Consider the following 18,218-nt stretch of genomic DNA (forward strand, 5'->3'; position numbering starts at 1 on the left):
AATACACAGGTAAAGGAGCACACATTTGGCAAAGGTACGCAAAGACAAAGATTGCTACAGCACCATAGATATGCTTTAGCATGGTTATTTTACAATATTTTCAAGCTACAAATCCTGGGTAGTATTCCTTAAAAAAATCACACCTGGGGGAGCCGCGGTGGCGCAACAGGCTAAGACGCAGCAGACTTGCGGTTGCAGTTTGCTGCAGTTGCACACCGGGGACCGGGGTTCGATTCTCGGTCCTGCCAAAAGCCAAGTTTGGCCGGCTCATGTGGGGCAGCAATAATTGGCTCGCTGCTCCAGAGGGAGGGACTTGGCAGGGTTATTAGATCGCCGCACAATAAGCACCTCGGGCGCCTCGGAATCACGGCAACGGGCACGAGACGAGACAGCTTGAAGAAGGCGTGTCGCTCTCATTCGGGCCGCCGAGGGACGGGGTACGGGCGCTACATCTAATACGACTACCTCCAATTGAATCAGACGAGGTACAATTGGCTACCAAATTGGGAGAAAAAAATAAAAATAAATCACACCTAACCTAACGATCCAGGACACAGTTGGTCACATATTAGGCCTACATGCAGCTTCCTGCATTCAGAGTACAGCCAAAAACACAAGCAAAGCAGGAAAACGAAAGTGTGTGAGCTCTTCTGAAGGGCCCTTTGACACCCCCACCCACCAATCCTCTTTTTCCCAAGCTCCACAGGTACCCAGATACATCACTTCCCAACAGAGCCATAATTGCAGCTTCTGTGGCAGTCACAGTGGCGGCCCTCTCACCCTTGAGGTAAACTCAGCTCAGTTCGATCACAATCTTGTCATGGCACCGGAGGAAGTCACCCAGAGTGAAACCAAACCGGTGCGTTTCAATCAGTCCAGGTGAACAGTCTGACAAAGACTTGCTGCGAAAAGGCCGGCATTCTAGGCAGCAGCACTGATTTGTGTTGTTAGTAGATGACCAATCAACCATTAAGGGTTCTTTTTTGGCCATTTCCTTCTTTCCTAGGGGGATGCAACAATTAATGCCACATAACTTTTGCTCCAAATTGTTCACACTGTAGTACACCACCCCATTTGGAAGCTCACAGTAACAGTAAAAATTTGTAGAATGCATTCGCAGTAACATATGAACTGTCCAGGGGATAAACAATCACATTAAATATTCTGACTCATAGTTCTTATAAAATTATCACTATTATCAGTTCAAGAAGGGGTAGAATTTAAACCATATGTTCACCAAGAAAGAATGGGTTTTAAGTATGGTTTCATGACTACGACACATGGATATCCATTAATCAACTTTTCAAGCTTACCAGAGGATTTTTTATTTCTTTATTTTTTCATACCCAGTTTTCTAAGACGGTCCAACAATTTGCCAATAGTTTGGAATGCCGGTTGATAGAATGCCTGGAAAATGAAACATTGTAAAAAAGTGGCCAAAAAAAATCACCAAGATCAAAACCAAAACGGGAAGCAAAGGATATCTAGGGCTGTCTAATGCCATGAATCCACCAGCACTTCTCTTTGTGCTCTCCATAAAAGGACACAACAACATGACCCTGCGTTTCCACAGGATAACCAATGAAACACAGTACAAACATTCTACACTGCTGGAATACTTATCAGGATGAGGACAGACTATTCTCTTCTACTGGCCACCTTCTCACAGAAGGAAGGCCATTTTGGAATTAATATCTGCTGTGAACATCTGGTGAAACAGTGTGACTGCAAAGAATTGACAGTGGCAGAAGCAATTAAAATACAAAGTAGAAGAAGGAAACACAATATGATACATTGGGAAATAAAAGAAAAACCACCATTCAGGCTACCAAACACAAGAATGGTACCAACATATCTGTAAAACAGGCCTGCTTCTCCGTCCAGGGTCCTATAGGGCCAAAGGCCTGTTGTTCACTTCCAGATCAAACTGAGTATTCCCTGAGTACACGGTGAATTTCTATAATCATGAAAGGTGGTGCCAAGTATTAAAGCTGCTAACAGTACTATGAACTCTTGCTAATGCTCAAAGGGATTATTCAGCAAATCAATGTTTTGTACAGTCAGTAATGTTCTGAACATAGATTTGATGTAAAAAGCAAGTTACAACAAACATCTTTGATGTGCTTTGAATAAATGAGGTTGCCTACTGGGCAGAGTAGTCTTTTAGTGACTTATCTGAAAACATTGCGAAGAAGCCCTACATGGAAAATATTGTAGTGAAAATTATGTGAACTGCTGCAGACTAGCTCAGAGCAAACTGATGGCTATTTACTGATGACAACCAGCGTTCAATTCTTATCAGGCCAAAAATCTTGACTTTGGAAAGTGCTGGTCAGATGTTATTTTTGAAACTAATGCGGCCATAATGGCTGAGGTATGGCTGCAATATATTTGTTTTGGGAGCACAGGAAAACACAATCATGATTTTACACTACAACAGATAATTGAGCAACTGGCAGCAAAATTGAGCAAATTCCTAATAGCTAGACATTGTGGCTAATTTAACCTCTGAATTAATGTCATAAGAATTGCACTAAGTACATAGTCTATACTTCCCAGAACTGTTGCTAATCGCTCATCTCCTTCTGGTGACATTTACTAAAATTGCCTGTGCTAAAATTGCAGCACTGCTCATCTGTCATCTCTATGGCCCAGCTTGAACACATTGCAACAGCCTGCCTGCATAAATCATATCGATAATCATACTTACTGTGTACCAATCCCTTTGGAATGATACATCAGCCTCTAGATTAGGCCTACAGACCAAGTACATGTGCTTGTGTGGGCTGTTTGATGCTTGAGGCATTGCTTCGGCTGAAGCATTCAATGACACTTGCAATTGTGTTATGTGAGCATATGGCAATTGGTGGGAATTGATTGTCAGCAAAACTGTTGACTTTGTGAAGGCGGGTGGTGTAGAACTCCCCAAATACACCAACGTATCTGAAAGGCGAAGGAACCGCAAGTAGTCTTACCAGGCGCTACTGGAACAGGATGAATTAAATGTTTTCTTGTGTATCAGACTCCAAAAAGATTAGTTTAACTGCTAAACAGTTCTAACAGTTAAACAAAAGGAACTGCAAATGTCCGCCAATAGTGTGGGTCTGCACAATCGATATCAGGCCTCTGGCCTGGATAGCCTACAATGATACAATTGTGCATCTTGTGATGGCACTAGTGGATAGGCGAGTGACTATGGAGTGCAGGTATCCTATGTTGTGTATGTCTGTTAACTGATGTCCCGTGAGTGAAGAGGTTGCACTTTAAAATGAATGCAACTTATTTAACAGAATCTGCAGTGAAGAAATATAATGCCAATTTGGAAATGTGAAATATGAATGGCTATACATGAATGGTGCGCAGGAGGTCGTGTTAGCGAGTCTCCTCAAACAATTCCACGTTTCCCTCTATATACCCAGGGTTTACAGAAAAACAAGAAATCATCAAATAAAGACAGTCACAAGATGGGGGTGACAACAATGTTCCTGCAGACGTTATCGCTGTACATCCAATAAACCTGGTTAACCTTTGTAGTACAGCTGGCTGCTGACTCACACGTAACTTGAATTACCTGTGGTTTACTTTTAAATGGTATTGCAAGATCTTTATTCAGCTCCCAAAGACACCAAACTGTTTCCCACAACATTAGCTTTATAAAAACACCAATCAGTGTATGTGGAAAATCCATGATTTAGCCGATACAGTACCATTTCAACTTAACAGTTCAGAGAGCCTTCCACTGAGGTGGCAGAATTGCGCAGAGGCAGCGCAATAGTCCTGTATTGGTGAGCACTGTCTCCTTATCAAACCCTGCTGACCCTGTGTCAACATGGTAAACACGGTCTGTTTATTTTGGGGGTCTGCAGAGAGTAAAATGCCCTACCATAGAAAGGATGGTCAAGAGGGTTTCTCAGAGAGGTGTATATCTTCTTCCTCACCACTTCATGGAGAAATCGGTGACAGGATGTGAGAAGGGGCAGAAGAATTCTGTAAACCACGGCCCCAGATGGAGGTCAGTGTTTAAGAGCTATTGCAGTCTCTCCTGACAAAGCTCAAGCCAAGCACATTTCATACCTATAGCAGGCATGCTTCACTTTCAAAGGCCAACATGCACATCCATGAAGCCGCTGGCAAGGTTGTTCTTTCATCAGCATCTCAGTTGCTTTTCCACAAGTGCTCATAATGAGCCTATCTAATGTCAACAATTCAGTCAAGCACAAAAGTAACAACATTTACAATCGTGTGCAGATTGTAAGATAACACCCAATAAACATAACCCCTGCACTCAAACTTGTGGAAGTAGGCCAATTTCTCTTTCATGTTTCAACATGTGTTGTAGGCTCCAGGCTAAGATGCAACTAAAGTATTTAGCCAAGTTACTATTTGCATAGCATTGCACTTGAAGTGAAGTGAAAGTACACTACAAGCCAGGTCAAGAAGTAATCAACTACTTCCATGAGAGTGCAGCCCTTTGTAGACATTGGGGACTAAAAACTGATGTCCCTTCCGGGAATAGTCAGCATGGACTCTTGGAATTCTGGAAATTTCTTATTACACCCAAGAAAAATAAAGAATGTGAAAAATGTTCAGGCTCTGCAAAAAAAAAAAAAAAAAAAAAAAAAAGGCATACATTTCTAAAATCACAAGCGAGTGTTTTAATATACTGCATGTGCCTACACAGTTTCAATGCACAAGCAACATAAAAAAACCAATACATAGCTAAGCAAAAACAAACATTGATTGATACCAAAATGGGAAATGTTAAGAGTTTAGTTTAACTGCACAACATTAAACTGAAGCCCACTCAGCACTATACTGCAAAACCAAGTAGCAGTAAAAAAATAGAGCGGGCTAATTTGTAATCTCTGCCTCTACAGCCAACTAGCAGCAATCAACAAGAGCAAGTGGACTGGAGAAAAAAGAAAAAAAGAAAAAAAAACTTTCAACAACAGCATCAAATTCAGGTCAGATCTTATGCAGTATAAGTCATTGCACAAAATCTAGTTCACACAAATAATGCCATTTCTCACTGGACACAGTCACTACCACACTTTCACAAATCATGGGCCTGAACATTCCATTGAATCATACGGTCTGCCTCCTTGGACATACTGTAAACCTCCACCTATCAAAACAGGCCTCAACGTTTTTCCTACCATCCGTCACCATTACTAAAAAAGGGCAATCCTACATAACTGGAAAGGAAAATGCTGTAGGCTACTTCAATAATACACTGCTTACATTTAATGGCCGTTTATTAATTCCAGCCAATCAAGTAGGCCTACTGATCTAGACACTTCATGCAAATATAAATACAACACTTATCTCGCTAATATATTCCAAAGCACATGACCCATTTGTTTCTCTAAATTAATCAAGATGCTTCGTAACTTTCTATCTTTACTTCTGTCCTCTCCTTGGCTATGTTGGCAAATCAGTGCTCTGAATGTTATATTCTGAGTTGTTCCTCATATCTTAAACTTTATTAGGGAGGGTGAACAGATAAAACCAGGGATTGGAACATGTCCCTTCAGAGAGGGTATGGGCATCTCTTACTAATGGTTTTCAATATACAATTAATTGATAGGCCTACAGCATGTCGTTCATTCAAGGTTGCCCAAATAAACATTTTGGGGACAGTTTCACAGACACAAATTAAGCGTACTAATGGACTAAACTTTGTATTGGTTTTATATGGATAATCTCCATTGAAATTTTGATTTAGTATTAGACTAGGGTTAATCTGGCCGTAATCTTTGATGGCTATTTAATTTATTTGATGGTGCGTCTTTGTGGTCATGTTCATAATGTTTCCCCTACAGCATGTGAATACCGCGAATAGGTCTTCATGCCCAATATTGTAGCTTTGATCCAGGACAGGCCATATTCGTACAGGCTTCCAGGTAATTTAGTATCTTGCATTTTTAATACGATCATCTGACATAAACCCTGGACGTAGTGCAATGACGGTCGCTACGGTTTTATCAATACCGTTTGATAATACATTTCCGTGCATGTCATGTCCGTTCTAACAATTATTGGGTGTTAAAGTCAACTCCAGCTTGTGAGTATGAAATACTATAGATTGTAACTAAGTATTGCAAATTAAGGCTTCTAACTGGCGATAGGCTGCAGTAAAAAGCTTAGACGATATGACTAATCCGCTGCCGAAGTCTTTTGCTCACCAAAACAGAATTCCATTCGGACTTGAATCTAATTAGGATAGAGGAACAGGTCGACCTAAAGCAGCGATCTAGTAACTCTTCCCTTCTCGATAAAGTACCGGGCTAACTAAGTTAGCTTACTGCCTTTTCCACCAGAGCAATAGTTATATGGCCACCCAAGGAACCGGCAAATTATTTGTTGAACCAGTTGTAGGCTACTACAATGCAATTACCCGATAGAAAGCTAATTTGCCAATACAATGAGTTGAATAAGGAATCGGAGCATTACTAAGCACATGTACCCGAGACTTCAGGCACCTCCCTTGGCTATAATTGCCCTTTTCAGTTATCTGATCCAGAGTTTAGCGGACCTGACAAAAAGCGGAAGCATTACAATTGTAAGACATTGATCAGTTTTGTCTTTACCTGATACAAATGCACGATTGGGAAATCTCCGTTAATTACATAGCGGTTACACCTCCTATTTCAGACAGCCATGTAACGTTACAACGTCCGCCTTCTCGAATAACGTAAATGCGGACAGAGATACAGTACTTCCACTTCCAACAACAGCGCCGCTCAGTCATACAGTAAAATTCTCCAGGTCCTAAAGCGGGCGGAGTTCACAGAAGAGCTTATTTTAGGCTAGACTAGCTACTTACGCTTCGCCTGTGTATTAACCCAACATAAATTGCATTTTAAACGAAGTCACACGCAGAGTGGGTGTTGAATTATATAACCGTGCAAAAAGGAAGATGCCAAACATAATTTCAGGCAAAGTTATTTTGATCACACAAGCCACATCATCAATGTTTTGAACAACCAACATGGCACTAAGGTTACTACCCACGCCAGAGAATGAATGGTAAGCATATACTCCTTTACAAGGCTACCTAGTTTGCTCATAGCTGATACAGGCCTACGTGGCTTTAGTGTCTGCGTTTTTTATAAATAACCTGGCTGACAACCAGAAACATTCACTGAATCAAAATGCAACAGGAAATAAAGGCATTTAAGGACTACAGATCTTAATAATTTAGGTCATTCCTGATCAGCAGATGAATGGATATGAAGATAATGATTGTAATAGCATACTGAAGTGACACTTTTTTTCAAAATTCTTTTTGAAATTGGAAATAGGCCAACCTATGTAAAGTATGTTTATCTTTGTATACAAGTAGCCTACGTTACGTTACGATCCATTCCACTATAAATAATAGTGATTTTTCTGAAAGAACTGACAATTAAATGTAGGACAATCATTTATCTACTTGTACAACCTTCCTTCCTGGGATACTTTGCAGTGTGATTAAACAGGGGCTTTACAGATCCTTGAACAGGGTCTTGTGGTTCTCTGTCTACTGTGTTCGAGATGCCTGCAGTAGGGTCCACCTAAGGGCAAAGGCCACTTCCTGGGTTTTGTCAACACAGTCTTTGCTAACAGTGCAGTTTGATGCCCTTGACCTACATAAACCAACATGCTAATATAGCACAAAACAGAACCAACACTGATGGGGAAGCATCTCTGAGAGATCACTGACTGTATAGGAAAGCCAACTGTATAGTACCTTATGGTTAGCACAGATAATTTGTTTTGATTTAATGTTTTATATAACTGCAGATATCTCATTCTAACCGTGCTTTGCATTTGTGACAGTGATATACTGTAAGTCAGGGATTTGGAACTGAGATCTTGGGAGTGCCACGGTGTCTGCTGGTTTTCAGTGCGTTTCAGGATTAAGAAGAGCATTTATTTTACCGATTGGCTAAAGAGGACATAGTTTGCAAGGCCTAAACTAGCTGAAAGGGAACCACAGAATTCAGTAGACACTGCACCCCTCAAGGACTATGATTGACACAAATGAAAAGGCCCATCTCCAGCCTAAACAGTACCGTGTTCCACTGCATCAGTCCAAGCACTCAATTCACCCCAGGTGAACTGAGGGCTTTTCCATTTTCACTGTGTCAATTCACAATTCAAACTTTCTTTGTCATCAAAAGAGAGAGATATGATGAAGGAGGGAAAGGACGAAAACAACACAGTGTGTGTGTGTGTGTGTACTGAATGCATGATCTCTTATTTGTATGTACCGATATGTTCCCACTTAATTTAAACTATTTCTGTTGCACTTGATCTTCTGTATATAATTTGGCAGCAGGATGAATCTGCTTCAAATGTGTGTGACATCCCAAGACTGAAAAGCTACTGGAAATGAAGCTCTGCATTTTTAATTGCATAGGATAGGATATCATTACCATTTCTTTTAAGCTCATCACAGGAATCTGATCCCACCCGTGGCCTACACTAACTGTATTGACCTTTAATGGTTGAAATATGATTTGCTGTTGAAGATTACATTACTAATTAAAGATTGGTCAAAGCAGGAGCTACAAAGCTCATATTCTTTAGTGATGATTTCACTCGTAGGATGTGCCAATTTTTAAATACAAGATAACTTCTGTGGCACATGCATTATACGTTATGGCAGCCTGTAACGTTAGTATCATGTTGTTATTTTCAGTTTAGTTAAGCCTTAAATATATTTAAAAAATTCTTCATCAGTGATCTAGAACTCCATTGCTCTCAATTACCAGCAGTGATTGTTGCACTACCAATAGAATCTTAAAGGTACAATAATGTATTAAAACATTGTTACAAGACCATTGTCAAGACCATTGTCTATCATTAAAAAATGACATGTTGACTCAACCTCTGCCTTAATAATTGATCTTACCCCTTAAAGGGTTAAAAAAGGGTTAATACGTATTTCTTATGTTTGACACACATGCTCCATTTTATTTGACTCAAAAGTCTTAGCCAGCATAGTGCATCACTGAAACTCAAACAACATTCTTATGAAGAAAATGCACTTGACAGAGAAGGAGAAAGGCTAAAGATAAACAAGGTAATAGTCCGTCTACATCCATCCATCCATTATCTGAACCCGCTTATCCTCAACAGGGTCGCAGGGGGGCTGGAGCCTATCCCAGCATACATTGGGCGAAAGGCAGGAATACACCCTGGACAGGTCGCCAGTCCATCGCAGGGCACACACACCATTCACTCACACACTCATACACTCATACACACGGGCAATTTAGACTCTCCAATCAGCCTAACCTGCATGTCTTTGGACTGTGGGAGGAAACCGGAGTACCCAGAGGAAACCCACGCAGACACGGGGAGAACATGCAAACTCCGCACAGAGAGGCCCCGGCCGACGGGGATTCGAACCCAGGACCTCCTTGCTGTGAGGCGGCAGTGCTACCCACTGCACCATCCGTGCTGCCTAGTCCGTCTACATATCAATTAAAATCAGTCCACTGATTCACTGTGCCGTTCATGATCTGACTTCAGGAAGCAGCACAGCACATCGTTTGGCAATCTCCACATAAACATTTGCATAGATGTTTGTTTGCATCAGTACTATGCTTAAAAAAGAACTGATGTCTCTTTATTTTTCCTGCCAACATTGCCGTACCAAAATCATCCCATTTTACCATCCTCAGTTGGGGACTGGCTTAAAAACAGTACATAATTAATGTCTTCCTGGCAGTGGTGGGTGGGGGTGACTGAAGGCACCCAAGGCTAGAAAGTACTTTGGATATAAGCCGTTTTCACCATGGGAACACAGGAGTGGGGAATAATATCTTCTGTAGCACAGAAACTGCTCCCATATTGCAGATGGTGTTCCAAGCTAAAGGAGGAGGGGCTTTAAGGTATGTTCACCCTCTATTTCCTACATCACAGTAAAACTGATCTGATCAATCTCTTCCATAGAGACAAGCCTTAACTGACGCCTGGAGACTCAAAGGATTTTGAACCTCACAAACAAAACTCCAGCATGTATTATGACTGTAGATGTCACAGGTAGCCTGAACTTTCTCAAAAGAGTATTTTTCCATCAACAACAGAAAATGATACTGGTAGGTTGAGGCAACAAAGGCCAAGCGTGGCTGACAACATCTGTGTCGATGGAGACAGCATGCCCTGTGTTTGTGTGAAACTCCCATGTATGGTGGCAAAACATGTTTGTTCTGTGTCCAAGAGGCAGCATAGAAAAGGTCACTTTTGTTTGGCGTTTCATTCGTTTAGACCGTACAAGGCAAACAGAAGGGTGAATCAGAAAACAAGGGGAAACTGCTGAACCAGTGTTTCTGGCACTGCCACCACACAGCTCAGAAGAGATATTACTTCAATTTGATCTTGGTTTTGGGTCCAAATTTATGAAGGATAAATTGCTATGGTTAGAAGGCAGAAATAGTTTCACTTTCACTAGTAGTAAAAAAGTAAGAACAAATGGTCAAAGGTGGCATCATGATGAAAGCAAGTAATCATTTAATGACAGCAGTGTTATAGTATTATATAGTATTTTGCTTAAAGTCACACTGGCCCTTTCATTTAACACCTTTCATTTAGCAACTGCTTTATTGCCAGTGCACCAATTATTTATTCAAATAATTACTCCAGTCAGGTTCAATAATTCATATGGGTGGGAATGAGAGTGTACTTTACAAAGGGAATCGACTTAAGGCTCCATATTCAAAAGTATGAACTTAAGTGCCACTCTTGCAACATGGATCAAGCTGTCCCACACTTAAGTCCAGACTAATACTCCTCACTTCTACTCCAACCTTTACTGGACACTTGTGTCCAGGTTACTACATTTTGGCAGTCTTCAATAACCATTCACTACAACCAGAGGCAGCATTACTAAAAATAAATTCAATATAAAGTTATGTCAAGTTTCATTTTTCACTGATTCATGGAGGCAAAATTACCTGAGCTGCTATTTCTCATGACAAATGCTTGTCACCACCTTGCACTTTAATCCAAAAAAAGGCCATTAGTCAAAACCCTGAGAAGCCCCAGGGTCATAGTTCATTGACACTGCATATGACAGTAATTTTCCCTGTTCCAGGGGAGTTGTAGGATGCCAGGTTGAAGTTTCTAGTCTGTAAAAAAGTAGGGACTATTTCCATTAACCAGGGCCGGCATACAAATACAAATGGCCAACAGACATTATAGTGATTCTATATAGTTAGGATAATAGTACTTTTCATGTTTGACGATTCTTTGTACAGATATCTCCTAAGTTTTTATTTGCTACTGCATCGACACATAGGCTAAAGGGTAAAACAACAAATACTTTTTACATTGTCAAAAATCCTGTTGCTTTTTACATATTGTTATATTACTTAATTACAGATTATTATTAGTTTGATAGTTTATGGTCATCCAGAGGTAAGCCAATTGACACATACATAGCAGTAATTTGCTTGTTATCATCCCAAAAAAGGAAGGAAGAAGAGCCTTGGAAGAAGGTGTTACAACCTGTGTCACTGCTCTGTATTTTAAGTGAAATTAAATCTCTTTCCTTTCTGCAACGTGGTGCATGTCTGCAAAGCTCAAAGCAAGAACAGGAAGTGCTAAACAGGAAGTGATGTTTTCTGGTTAGGCTTGTGAACCAAATACCCTGTTCTCCACAGTCAAGGTGACATGAGAGTGCTTCCCTAGTATGAAAGATTGAGGCCAGCTGGGAAATGCTGCAATGCACTATGGTAATAATTGCAATAAGGGGATATCATAGTAGCTCAAAGAGGTGGCTACAGACAGCTACATACTGAAGAGACTTTGAACAGGTACCATGCTGTAACTACCAGTAAAAACCCAGCTGTATGGTTTGATTACAAAATATTTGGACGGAATAGAAACCCTGTAAATCAGCGTGAATATGGAGTGATAATCGAGATGATAGCAGAAAAATTAATCAAATTGATCAAATTGTTGTTCATTCTATATGCGATGATTTTGGAAACAGCTTGGGCATGGTGATAACACTACTTACTGTTTTTAGTTCATTACCATTCTACATTAATACAGTAAAGGACAAGGTCAAATAGTATACATTTGCAACACATAATACTCAGGGCTTAACTAGCAGAGTTAATTTTCACAAGCATTAATTGACACACATAAATTAATCTCACAACTGCTCTACTTGATGTTATAGATATTACATCACTCCTATTATGTTTCCAAAGCTGCTGGACAACAAAAACTAAAATGGCTATATACAGTAGGATTAGCCAGGTATAATGGGCATATACTCCAATCCTAATAGTGCTGCTCATGAGCTAAAGGGTGGTTTCGATACAGAATATACTAGATAGATGATTTCTACGCACAATGTGAGGACCCTAGCGTCATAGTCACACGCCCTTACTGGTGTCCCAGTTTTCCTCCCACAGTCAGGCTATGCTGTACCTTCACGTTGGTGTCTCTCACAGTATTCTCCAGCCGACAGCGGCAGCAGCATTGTTTAATCTCTGCATTCCTGAAAAATCTGCTTCCCGCATGTGGAACGATAAGCTTCATTACTAGAGTTATTCACCAGCTACTTTCATCACTGAAATCTCAATTTCTTAGCAACGAAACACCCATTTTGAGGATTGATTACTAGCAAACGATGCACTACCTTGCAATTATCCCTTTAATGAGTGTAAATGCACTGAAATCTATGATCAAACATGCGCTCTGACTGTGTGCGTGTGTGTGTGTGTGTCTGTGTGTGCCTGCATAGACTAAACCTATGGTAAACAAGACTCAGGGTATATCTGAACCCAGATGAAAAATGAAAAATTTCACATTTACATCTTCCCATATTCAAATTCTACCAAGCCATCAATTAACAGTTTGTTTTTTGTCTCAAAGCGGACACATGAATAATACAGTGCACTGACACCGCATGGCTATTTCACATCTGCAAGGCTCTGATTGTTTCACTTTCTCTGAGTCGGAGGAGAGTAAAATACCAACATGTGGAATCAAGACAGAGTTTATAAGAAGCAGATACAACCAAGAGGTTCACACTGCAATTAATCTATGGTCACATTTGGATTTGAAAAGGAAAACATATGGACAGAAGATATAGAATGATTATCATTACACCCGTTTTCTGTAAAAGGGGTTGTAATGCAAAACAACATCAATCCATGATGACTAAGCAGGTCTGCACTGTTCGCCGACATTGCCCTTTATAAAGGGTAATTACTTTGGTTGTAGTCAGTAATGGACAGGTAATTTCTCTTCTGGGACCGATAGCCCTTATAATTTACCCTGACATTTACGCCATTGCAATACTATTCAGCATTTCCGTTGATTGGAGTGTTTTTTCCCCAAAAAAACTGCATTTTTGAAAATGCCTGAACTTACAGGACTTAAAATGGCGTATTATTTGCAGCACGATAGGATATGCCAGAATTGAACTTTTATCTGTTCTAGAATCAAATGTTGCAAACACGTTACTTCGTCTGTAAACTAAGATCAAATGATTAATCAATACCTGTAGGTTCACTTGATATACTTCACGTGCTCGGGTTACTGCCGAAATCAAACGTCCTATAGGCTACTTTTACATAATAATAAATCAATCGAAAATGAATCGACGTGTAGGAAATTAATACTGCATCGACATGCCACGAGAAAAGCAGGCGTTTGTTTAAAGTACGTAGCTATATTTAACATTCATTAGAATATATATTTTACTCGCATTTCCCCAATTACTGGAGTCTCGACGTAATCTCTACAAGTTTAAAAAGATGGAGCGACACAACATTTTTAAGATTAAGTTCTTTTGAGCTTTAATCTATTGCCTGTTGCTGCATGCAGCAGAGAATACATACGGCTAGTACGGCTGCTACATGGGAAGTATAACACATTAGCTAAAAGCTAGAAAGCGGAGACGAAATCATGCGCACCTGGAGATGCTGCGCCCTTTTCTTTTATTTAAAAATAATTGCAAACAGTGGGCATGCAGAGCGGATGACATTCAAATTCGACTGAAATTCCAAATTCGGCAATCATTCTTTGGCGTGGAGCGGTGTGGTGTGAAATAATACCGTTATCACGGATCAGCCCGCAGTCTAATAACATAGGCTACATACATTATTCCCATACAGTAGTTTAGCAGTAGGCAAATTACATTTAGCACGGTTGATTGTAATGCAGAATCTGGGAATACACAAGGGAAATTCAAAAATACCATCCTAAAATAAAACAACATTAAGACCGCATACTGTACCTTGGGTGTTAGAATCTTTCCGAGCAGATATGGAAATAGGCAGCCGCTATGTGGATATCACGCAAGCTGGCAATAGAGAGCTTTGGTGTGGTGCTTCTTTCAGCTGTCTGCAGTTTCCGGGTTGGCCAAGTCTAAGCGTCATTGTGTTAGACAGGTTCAGGCTCAGCAGGCGATAACTATAAAAGGAATAGCTAGATGCCGTGCGTAAGTGGAAAGAAAACGCGCTAACATTGCTGGTAAATAAGGATGTAAATAAGACATATGGCGTAGCGTTACTTTCCTTCTCCGTTTATAGCCTATCTTTTTTTCTAAGAATGACCTGCCTATGGAATTAACGGGCATGGCCTATGTGATATTTGATCGGTTCGTTATACTTCATGGTACACCTGAACTATCAAATAAAATCCGTTATGTAATATTAGAAGCAGTGATATTGTGGCTGGCAAGTAGCCTATCAGCAACGGAGTTGGCTGCATTGTGTAGACTATAGTAGGCTGTCCTGTTTGCAACACCGGCTACATCTTATTTTTCTATTAATAACCATTTTGATTTTTCTATGACAGACCACAGTGATTCAAATATAAGACGGATTTTAGAATAGCCTTCTCTTTTGTCTTTTGCATCACTTATCCGCATGCTGAAGGAATGTATCATCTTTAAAAAAAAAAGTATATTTTGTAAGATGATCGAAAATTACACCGTTCTCAAAGTGTCCCAGTCATTAAAATATTAAATCTGGGGCGGCTGCACGTGTATTCGAATGAAGTGCGTGTTCCCCTAGTTAAAATAACTTAGCATAACCTAAATAGGGAATGTTCCAGTTCATTGATAAGTGTGCTCGTTTAATTATGCTAGGCAATAGAGATGATTTTGTATTTATTAGACTGTCCCTAATGAGCATCGCGATTAGTACACCGGAGTTTAATCAAAGGAACCGGTATAGCCTATGCTCGCCTTTCATTAATTGGTTTGAAACTTTATAAGCGTCTTGCAGCGCTCACTTGATTCTTTTTCAAAAACGAAAGAGGAAAAATTGTTGCGGTCTCAAAGCTCCCATCTAGCATACACATTATCTTTTTTGTGGTAGCCGTTTAGCGCGTGAACCTATATTATTGAAAAATGCCTTCAGAAAGAACACACATAAACGTAGTAATAATTGGCCATGTGGATAGTGGCAAATCCACGACAACAGGTCACCTCGTTTATAAATGTGGTGGCGTGGATCCAAGAACCATCGAGAAATTTGAGAAGGCTGCAGCACAGGTAAGTAGCCTACCCGTTCGAGAACTGTCTGGTGGCGCAAATCCGTTTGGGGAAAAAAAATGTGCGCTTAACTTCGTTCGAAGTGGCTAGTTAAGCGTAGTTTGCCAGTTGGTGTGCTAATACTGTATTTCTTTTTGTTTTTAAACAGATGGGTAAGAGTTCTTTCAAATTTGCCTGGATTCTGGATAAACTAAAAGCAGAGCGGGAGCGTGGGATTACAATCGACATATCCCTGTTGAAGTTCAACACGCACAAGTTCTCAATTACCATCATTGACGCGCCAGGACATAGGGACTTTATAAAGAACATGATCACGGGGACGTCACAGGTGTGTAATTACTTGGTTTGCGACAAACTGCAGGGACACGTGGGCTAATTGTGCTCACATTCGTTTGACTTTCTACAATTGCAGGTCATGGTTGGTTGATGCACTGCCCCATGTTCTAGCTCTGGTTTGTTCACAGGCTGATGCCGCACTACTGGTGGTGTCTGCGGCAAAGGGAGAATTCGAAGCGGGAATCTCGAGGAATGGGCAGACTAGAGAGCATGCCCTGCTGGCCTACACGCTTGGGGTCAAGCAGATAATCGTTTGCGTCAACAAGATGGATGTGACGGAACCACCTTACAGCCAGAAGCGCTTCGATGAGGTTGTCCGTAATGTGACCGTTTTCATTAAGAAAATCGGCTATGATCCCACGGCTGTTCCGTTCGTCCCAGTGTCTGGCTGGAGCGGTGAAAATATGCTGGCTCCTTCTCCTAAGGTATGCTTGCAAAGAAACTTTTAGGACTAACGTAGTTTGCCCAGGTTCCAGGCGCTCGATTGATGCAAGTAGTCTCACTTTGCCATTGTACTTTCTATTCAAAGCATAATTGCACGGGAATACCTTGTCCCTCCCATCCATAGATGCCCTGGTTCAAAGGGTGGAAAATCAAAAGAAGGGAAGGGAATGCAAATGGTAGAACATTGCTGGAGGTCCTGGACTCCATTTCTCCCCCTGTACGGACTGTAAACAAGCCCCTCCGTCTGCCCCTGCAAGACGTTTACAAGATTGGAGGTGAGACCCTCTTTTCTCTGGAACTCTAGGGAAGAGATTTTCTGGAATGGAAAGTATGGACATTGAACCCATTTTAAAATTGTCACTTGTGACAGACTGCTGTAAGTGGGTGGGTGGGGAGGGGTGGTTATGGTTCAATGATCTGTTGCATTTGATTTTCTGCTGTTCCAAATGCAGGTGTGGGCACTGTTCCTGTGGGGAAGATTGAGACTGGTGTGCTGAAGCCTGGCATGCTTTTGACCTTCTCTCCGGCTAAGCTCACTGCTGAGGTCAAGTCCATTGAGATGCACCACCAGGGTCTCCAGACTGCTCTGCCGGGGCATAACATCGGCTTCAACATAAAGAACGTGGCAGTTAAAAATCTGCGACGTGGGGATGTGGCAGGTAATGCCCAGCATGACCCTCCCTCGGATGTTGCCAGCTTTATTGCCCAGGTAAGCTTGTATTCTGCTCAATGGTAGAAGGTACTTAAGATGGCTACACTATTTGACTGTCCTAAATCATTGATGTTGAATCATTCCAGGTGATCATTCTTAACCACCCTGGCATGATCAAGGCTGGTTACTCCCCGGTGCTGGACTGCCACACTGCTCACATCACCTGCCGTTTTGCTGAGCTGAGGGAGAAGATTGACCGCCGGACAGGGAAGAAGCTGGAGGACCGGCCCCAGTGCTTGGTGTCTGGGGATGCTGCTACAGTCAAACTGACCCCCAAAAAGCCCTTGTGTGTGGAGAGCTTCTTCAACTACCCTCCTTTAGGTGAGTTCCGACCCCATTAACTGCACTGCTTGTGGAAACCTGACCTAGTAGGTTGTATCCTATTGTACTGTGAAATGCAAAAGCAATTTGGTCAGGCTTGACTCCTTGTGCTCCTAATCCAACCTCGCCTATGCTTGTCATTGCTAAGCTGCATTTTCAGTTGAGCTCTGGACAAAACATGGATTTGATGGGGGTTTTCAGTTTTACAAACCTGATTGTGCATCCTGTTCGCCCCATTAATCCTATGCTCTTGCGCCTCCCTCAGGACGCTTTGCTGCCCGGGACTTGAAGCAGACCGTAGCAGTTGGTGTCATCAAATCCGTGGATAAAACTGATCAATGCCCAAAGAAGACTGCACAGAAAGCCCAAAGCCTAAAATGAACTGCTTGTATAATGTTGCACAGCAATCTAGAATGCCTAACAGAAAAATTTAAGTTAACCTTTGTTGGTGTTGGACAGCTTCATAAGAAAGCACTGTTTTTTTTTTTTTTTTGTTTACTATTTTTCCAAAGGTCCCGATTTACTGCTCAGTTGGTGAAATGTTATGCTGAAAGCTTCATGGAATAAAAGTTGTGCAAAACTAATGTGCTGTCCTTCTCTTGGATTGTTGACTCAAACACTGCTTCTTTGGGTAGTTTGTGAGCTGAGAATTAGAGTTGGTGTCATGTCTATAGGGCACTAAATGTATACAAAGTTATACAAAAACACATGGTCTGAAAAAGCTAAATTGAAATGTGCTTGGAGCCCATTCACCTTGGAAGCTCAAATGCTCACAGAACACAGAACCTTCTCAGTCTTGGCTCATGAGTTGACTAATGTGAACCGTAAAAGTGGGAAAAGTCTATTAAATTAATAGAATCCAAAGATTGTGCTCTTATGTATTCAGGATGGGGC

At 41.1% G+C, this 18,218-nt stretch overlaps 2 protein-coding genes across 3 annotated transcripts in view; one reads left to right on the forward strand and one right to left on the reverse strand.

Moving 5' to 3' along the window:
- fam49bb (family with sequence similarity 49 member Bb) overlaps positions 1-14,386 on the reverse strand; it is a 77,153-nt gene extending 62,767 nt beyond the window's left edge. The window contains exon 1 of one of the 2 annotated variants that reach the window (XM_061237665.1): positions 14,249-14,386. The gene's annotated coding sequence lies outside the window, so the exon portion shown is untranslated. Of the gene's footprint in view, positions 1-6,590; positions 6,734-14,248 lie in introns of those variants that run through there. The other variant, XM_061237664.1, reaches the window with a different exon arrangement.
- An 858-nt stretch (positions 14,387-15,244) lies between these two features.
- Positions 15,245-17,908, forward strand: eef1a1l3 (eukaryotic translation elongation factor 1 alpha 1, like 3). Its single transcript, XM_061237663.1, has 7 exons — positions 15,245-15,511; positions 15,660-15,839; positions 15,976-16,272; positions 16,416-16,566; positions 16,744-17,000; positions 17,090-17,324; positions 17,590-17,908. Exons 1-7 carry the CDS (start codon positions 15,368-15,370, stop codon positions 17,703-17,705), a joined length of 1,380 nt encoding a protein of 459 aa, XP_061093647.1. The 5' UTR covers positions 15,245-15,367; the 3' UTR covers positions 17,706-17,908.
- The last annotated feature ends 310 nt before the right edge of the window (positions 17,909-18,218 follow it).

The sequence above is a fragment of the Conger conger genome, chromosome 4 (genome assembly GCF_963514075.1).
Source record: "Conger conger chromosome 4, fConCon1.1, whole genome shotgun sequence".
In the NCBI taxonomy this organism is placed as follows: domain Eukaryota; kingdom Metazoa; phylum Chordata; class Actinopteri; order Anguilliformes; family Congridae; genus Conger; species Conger conger.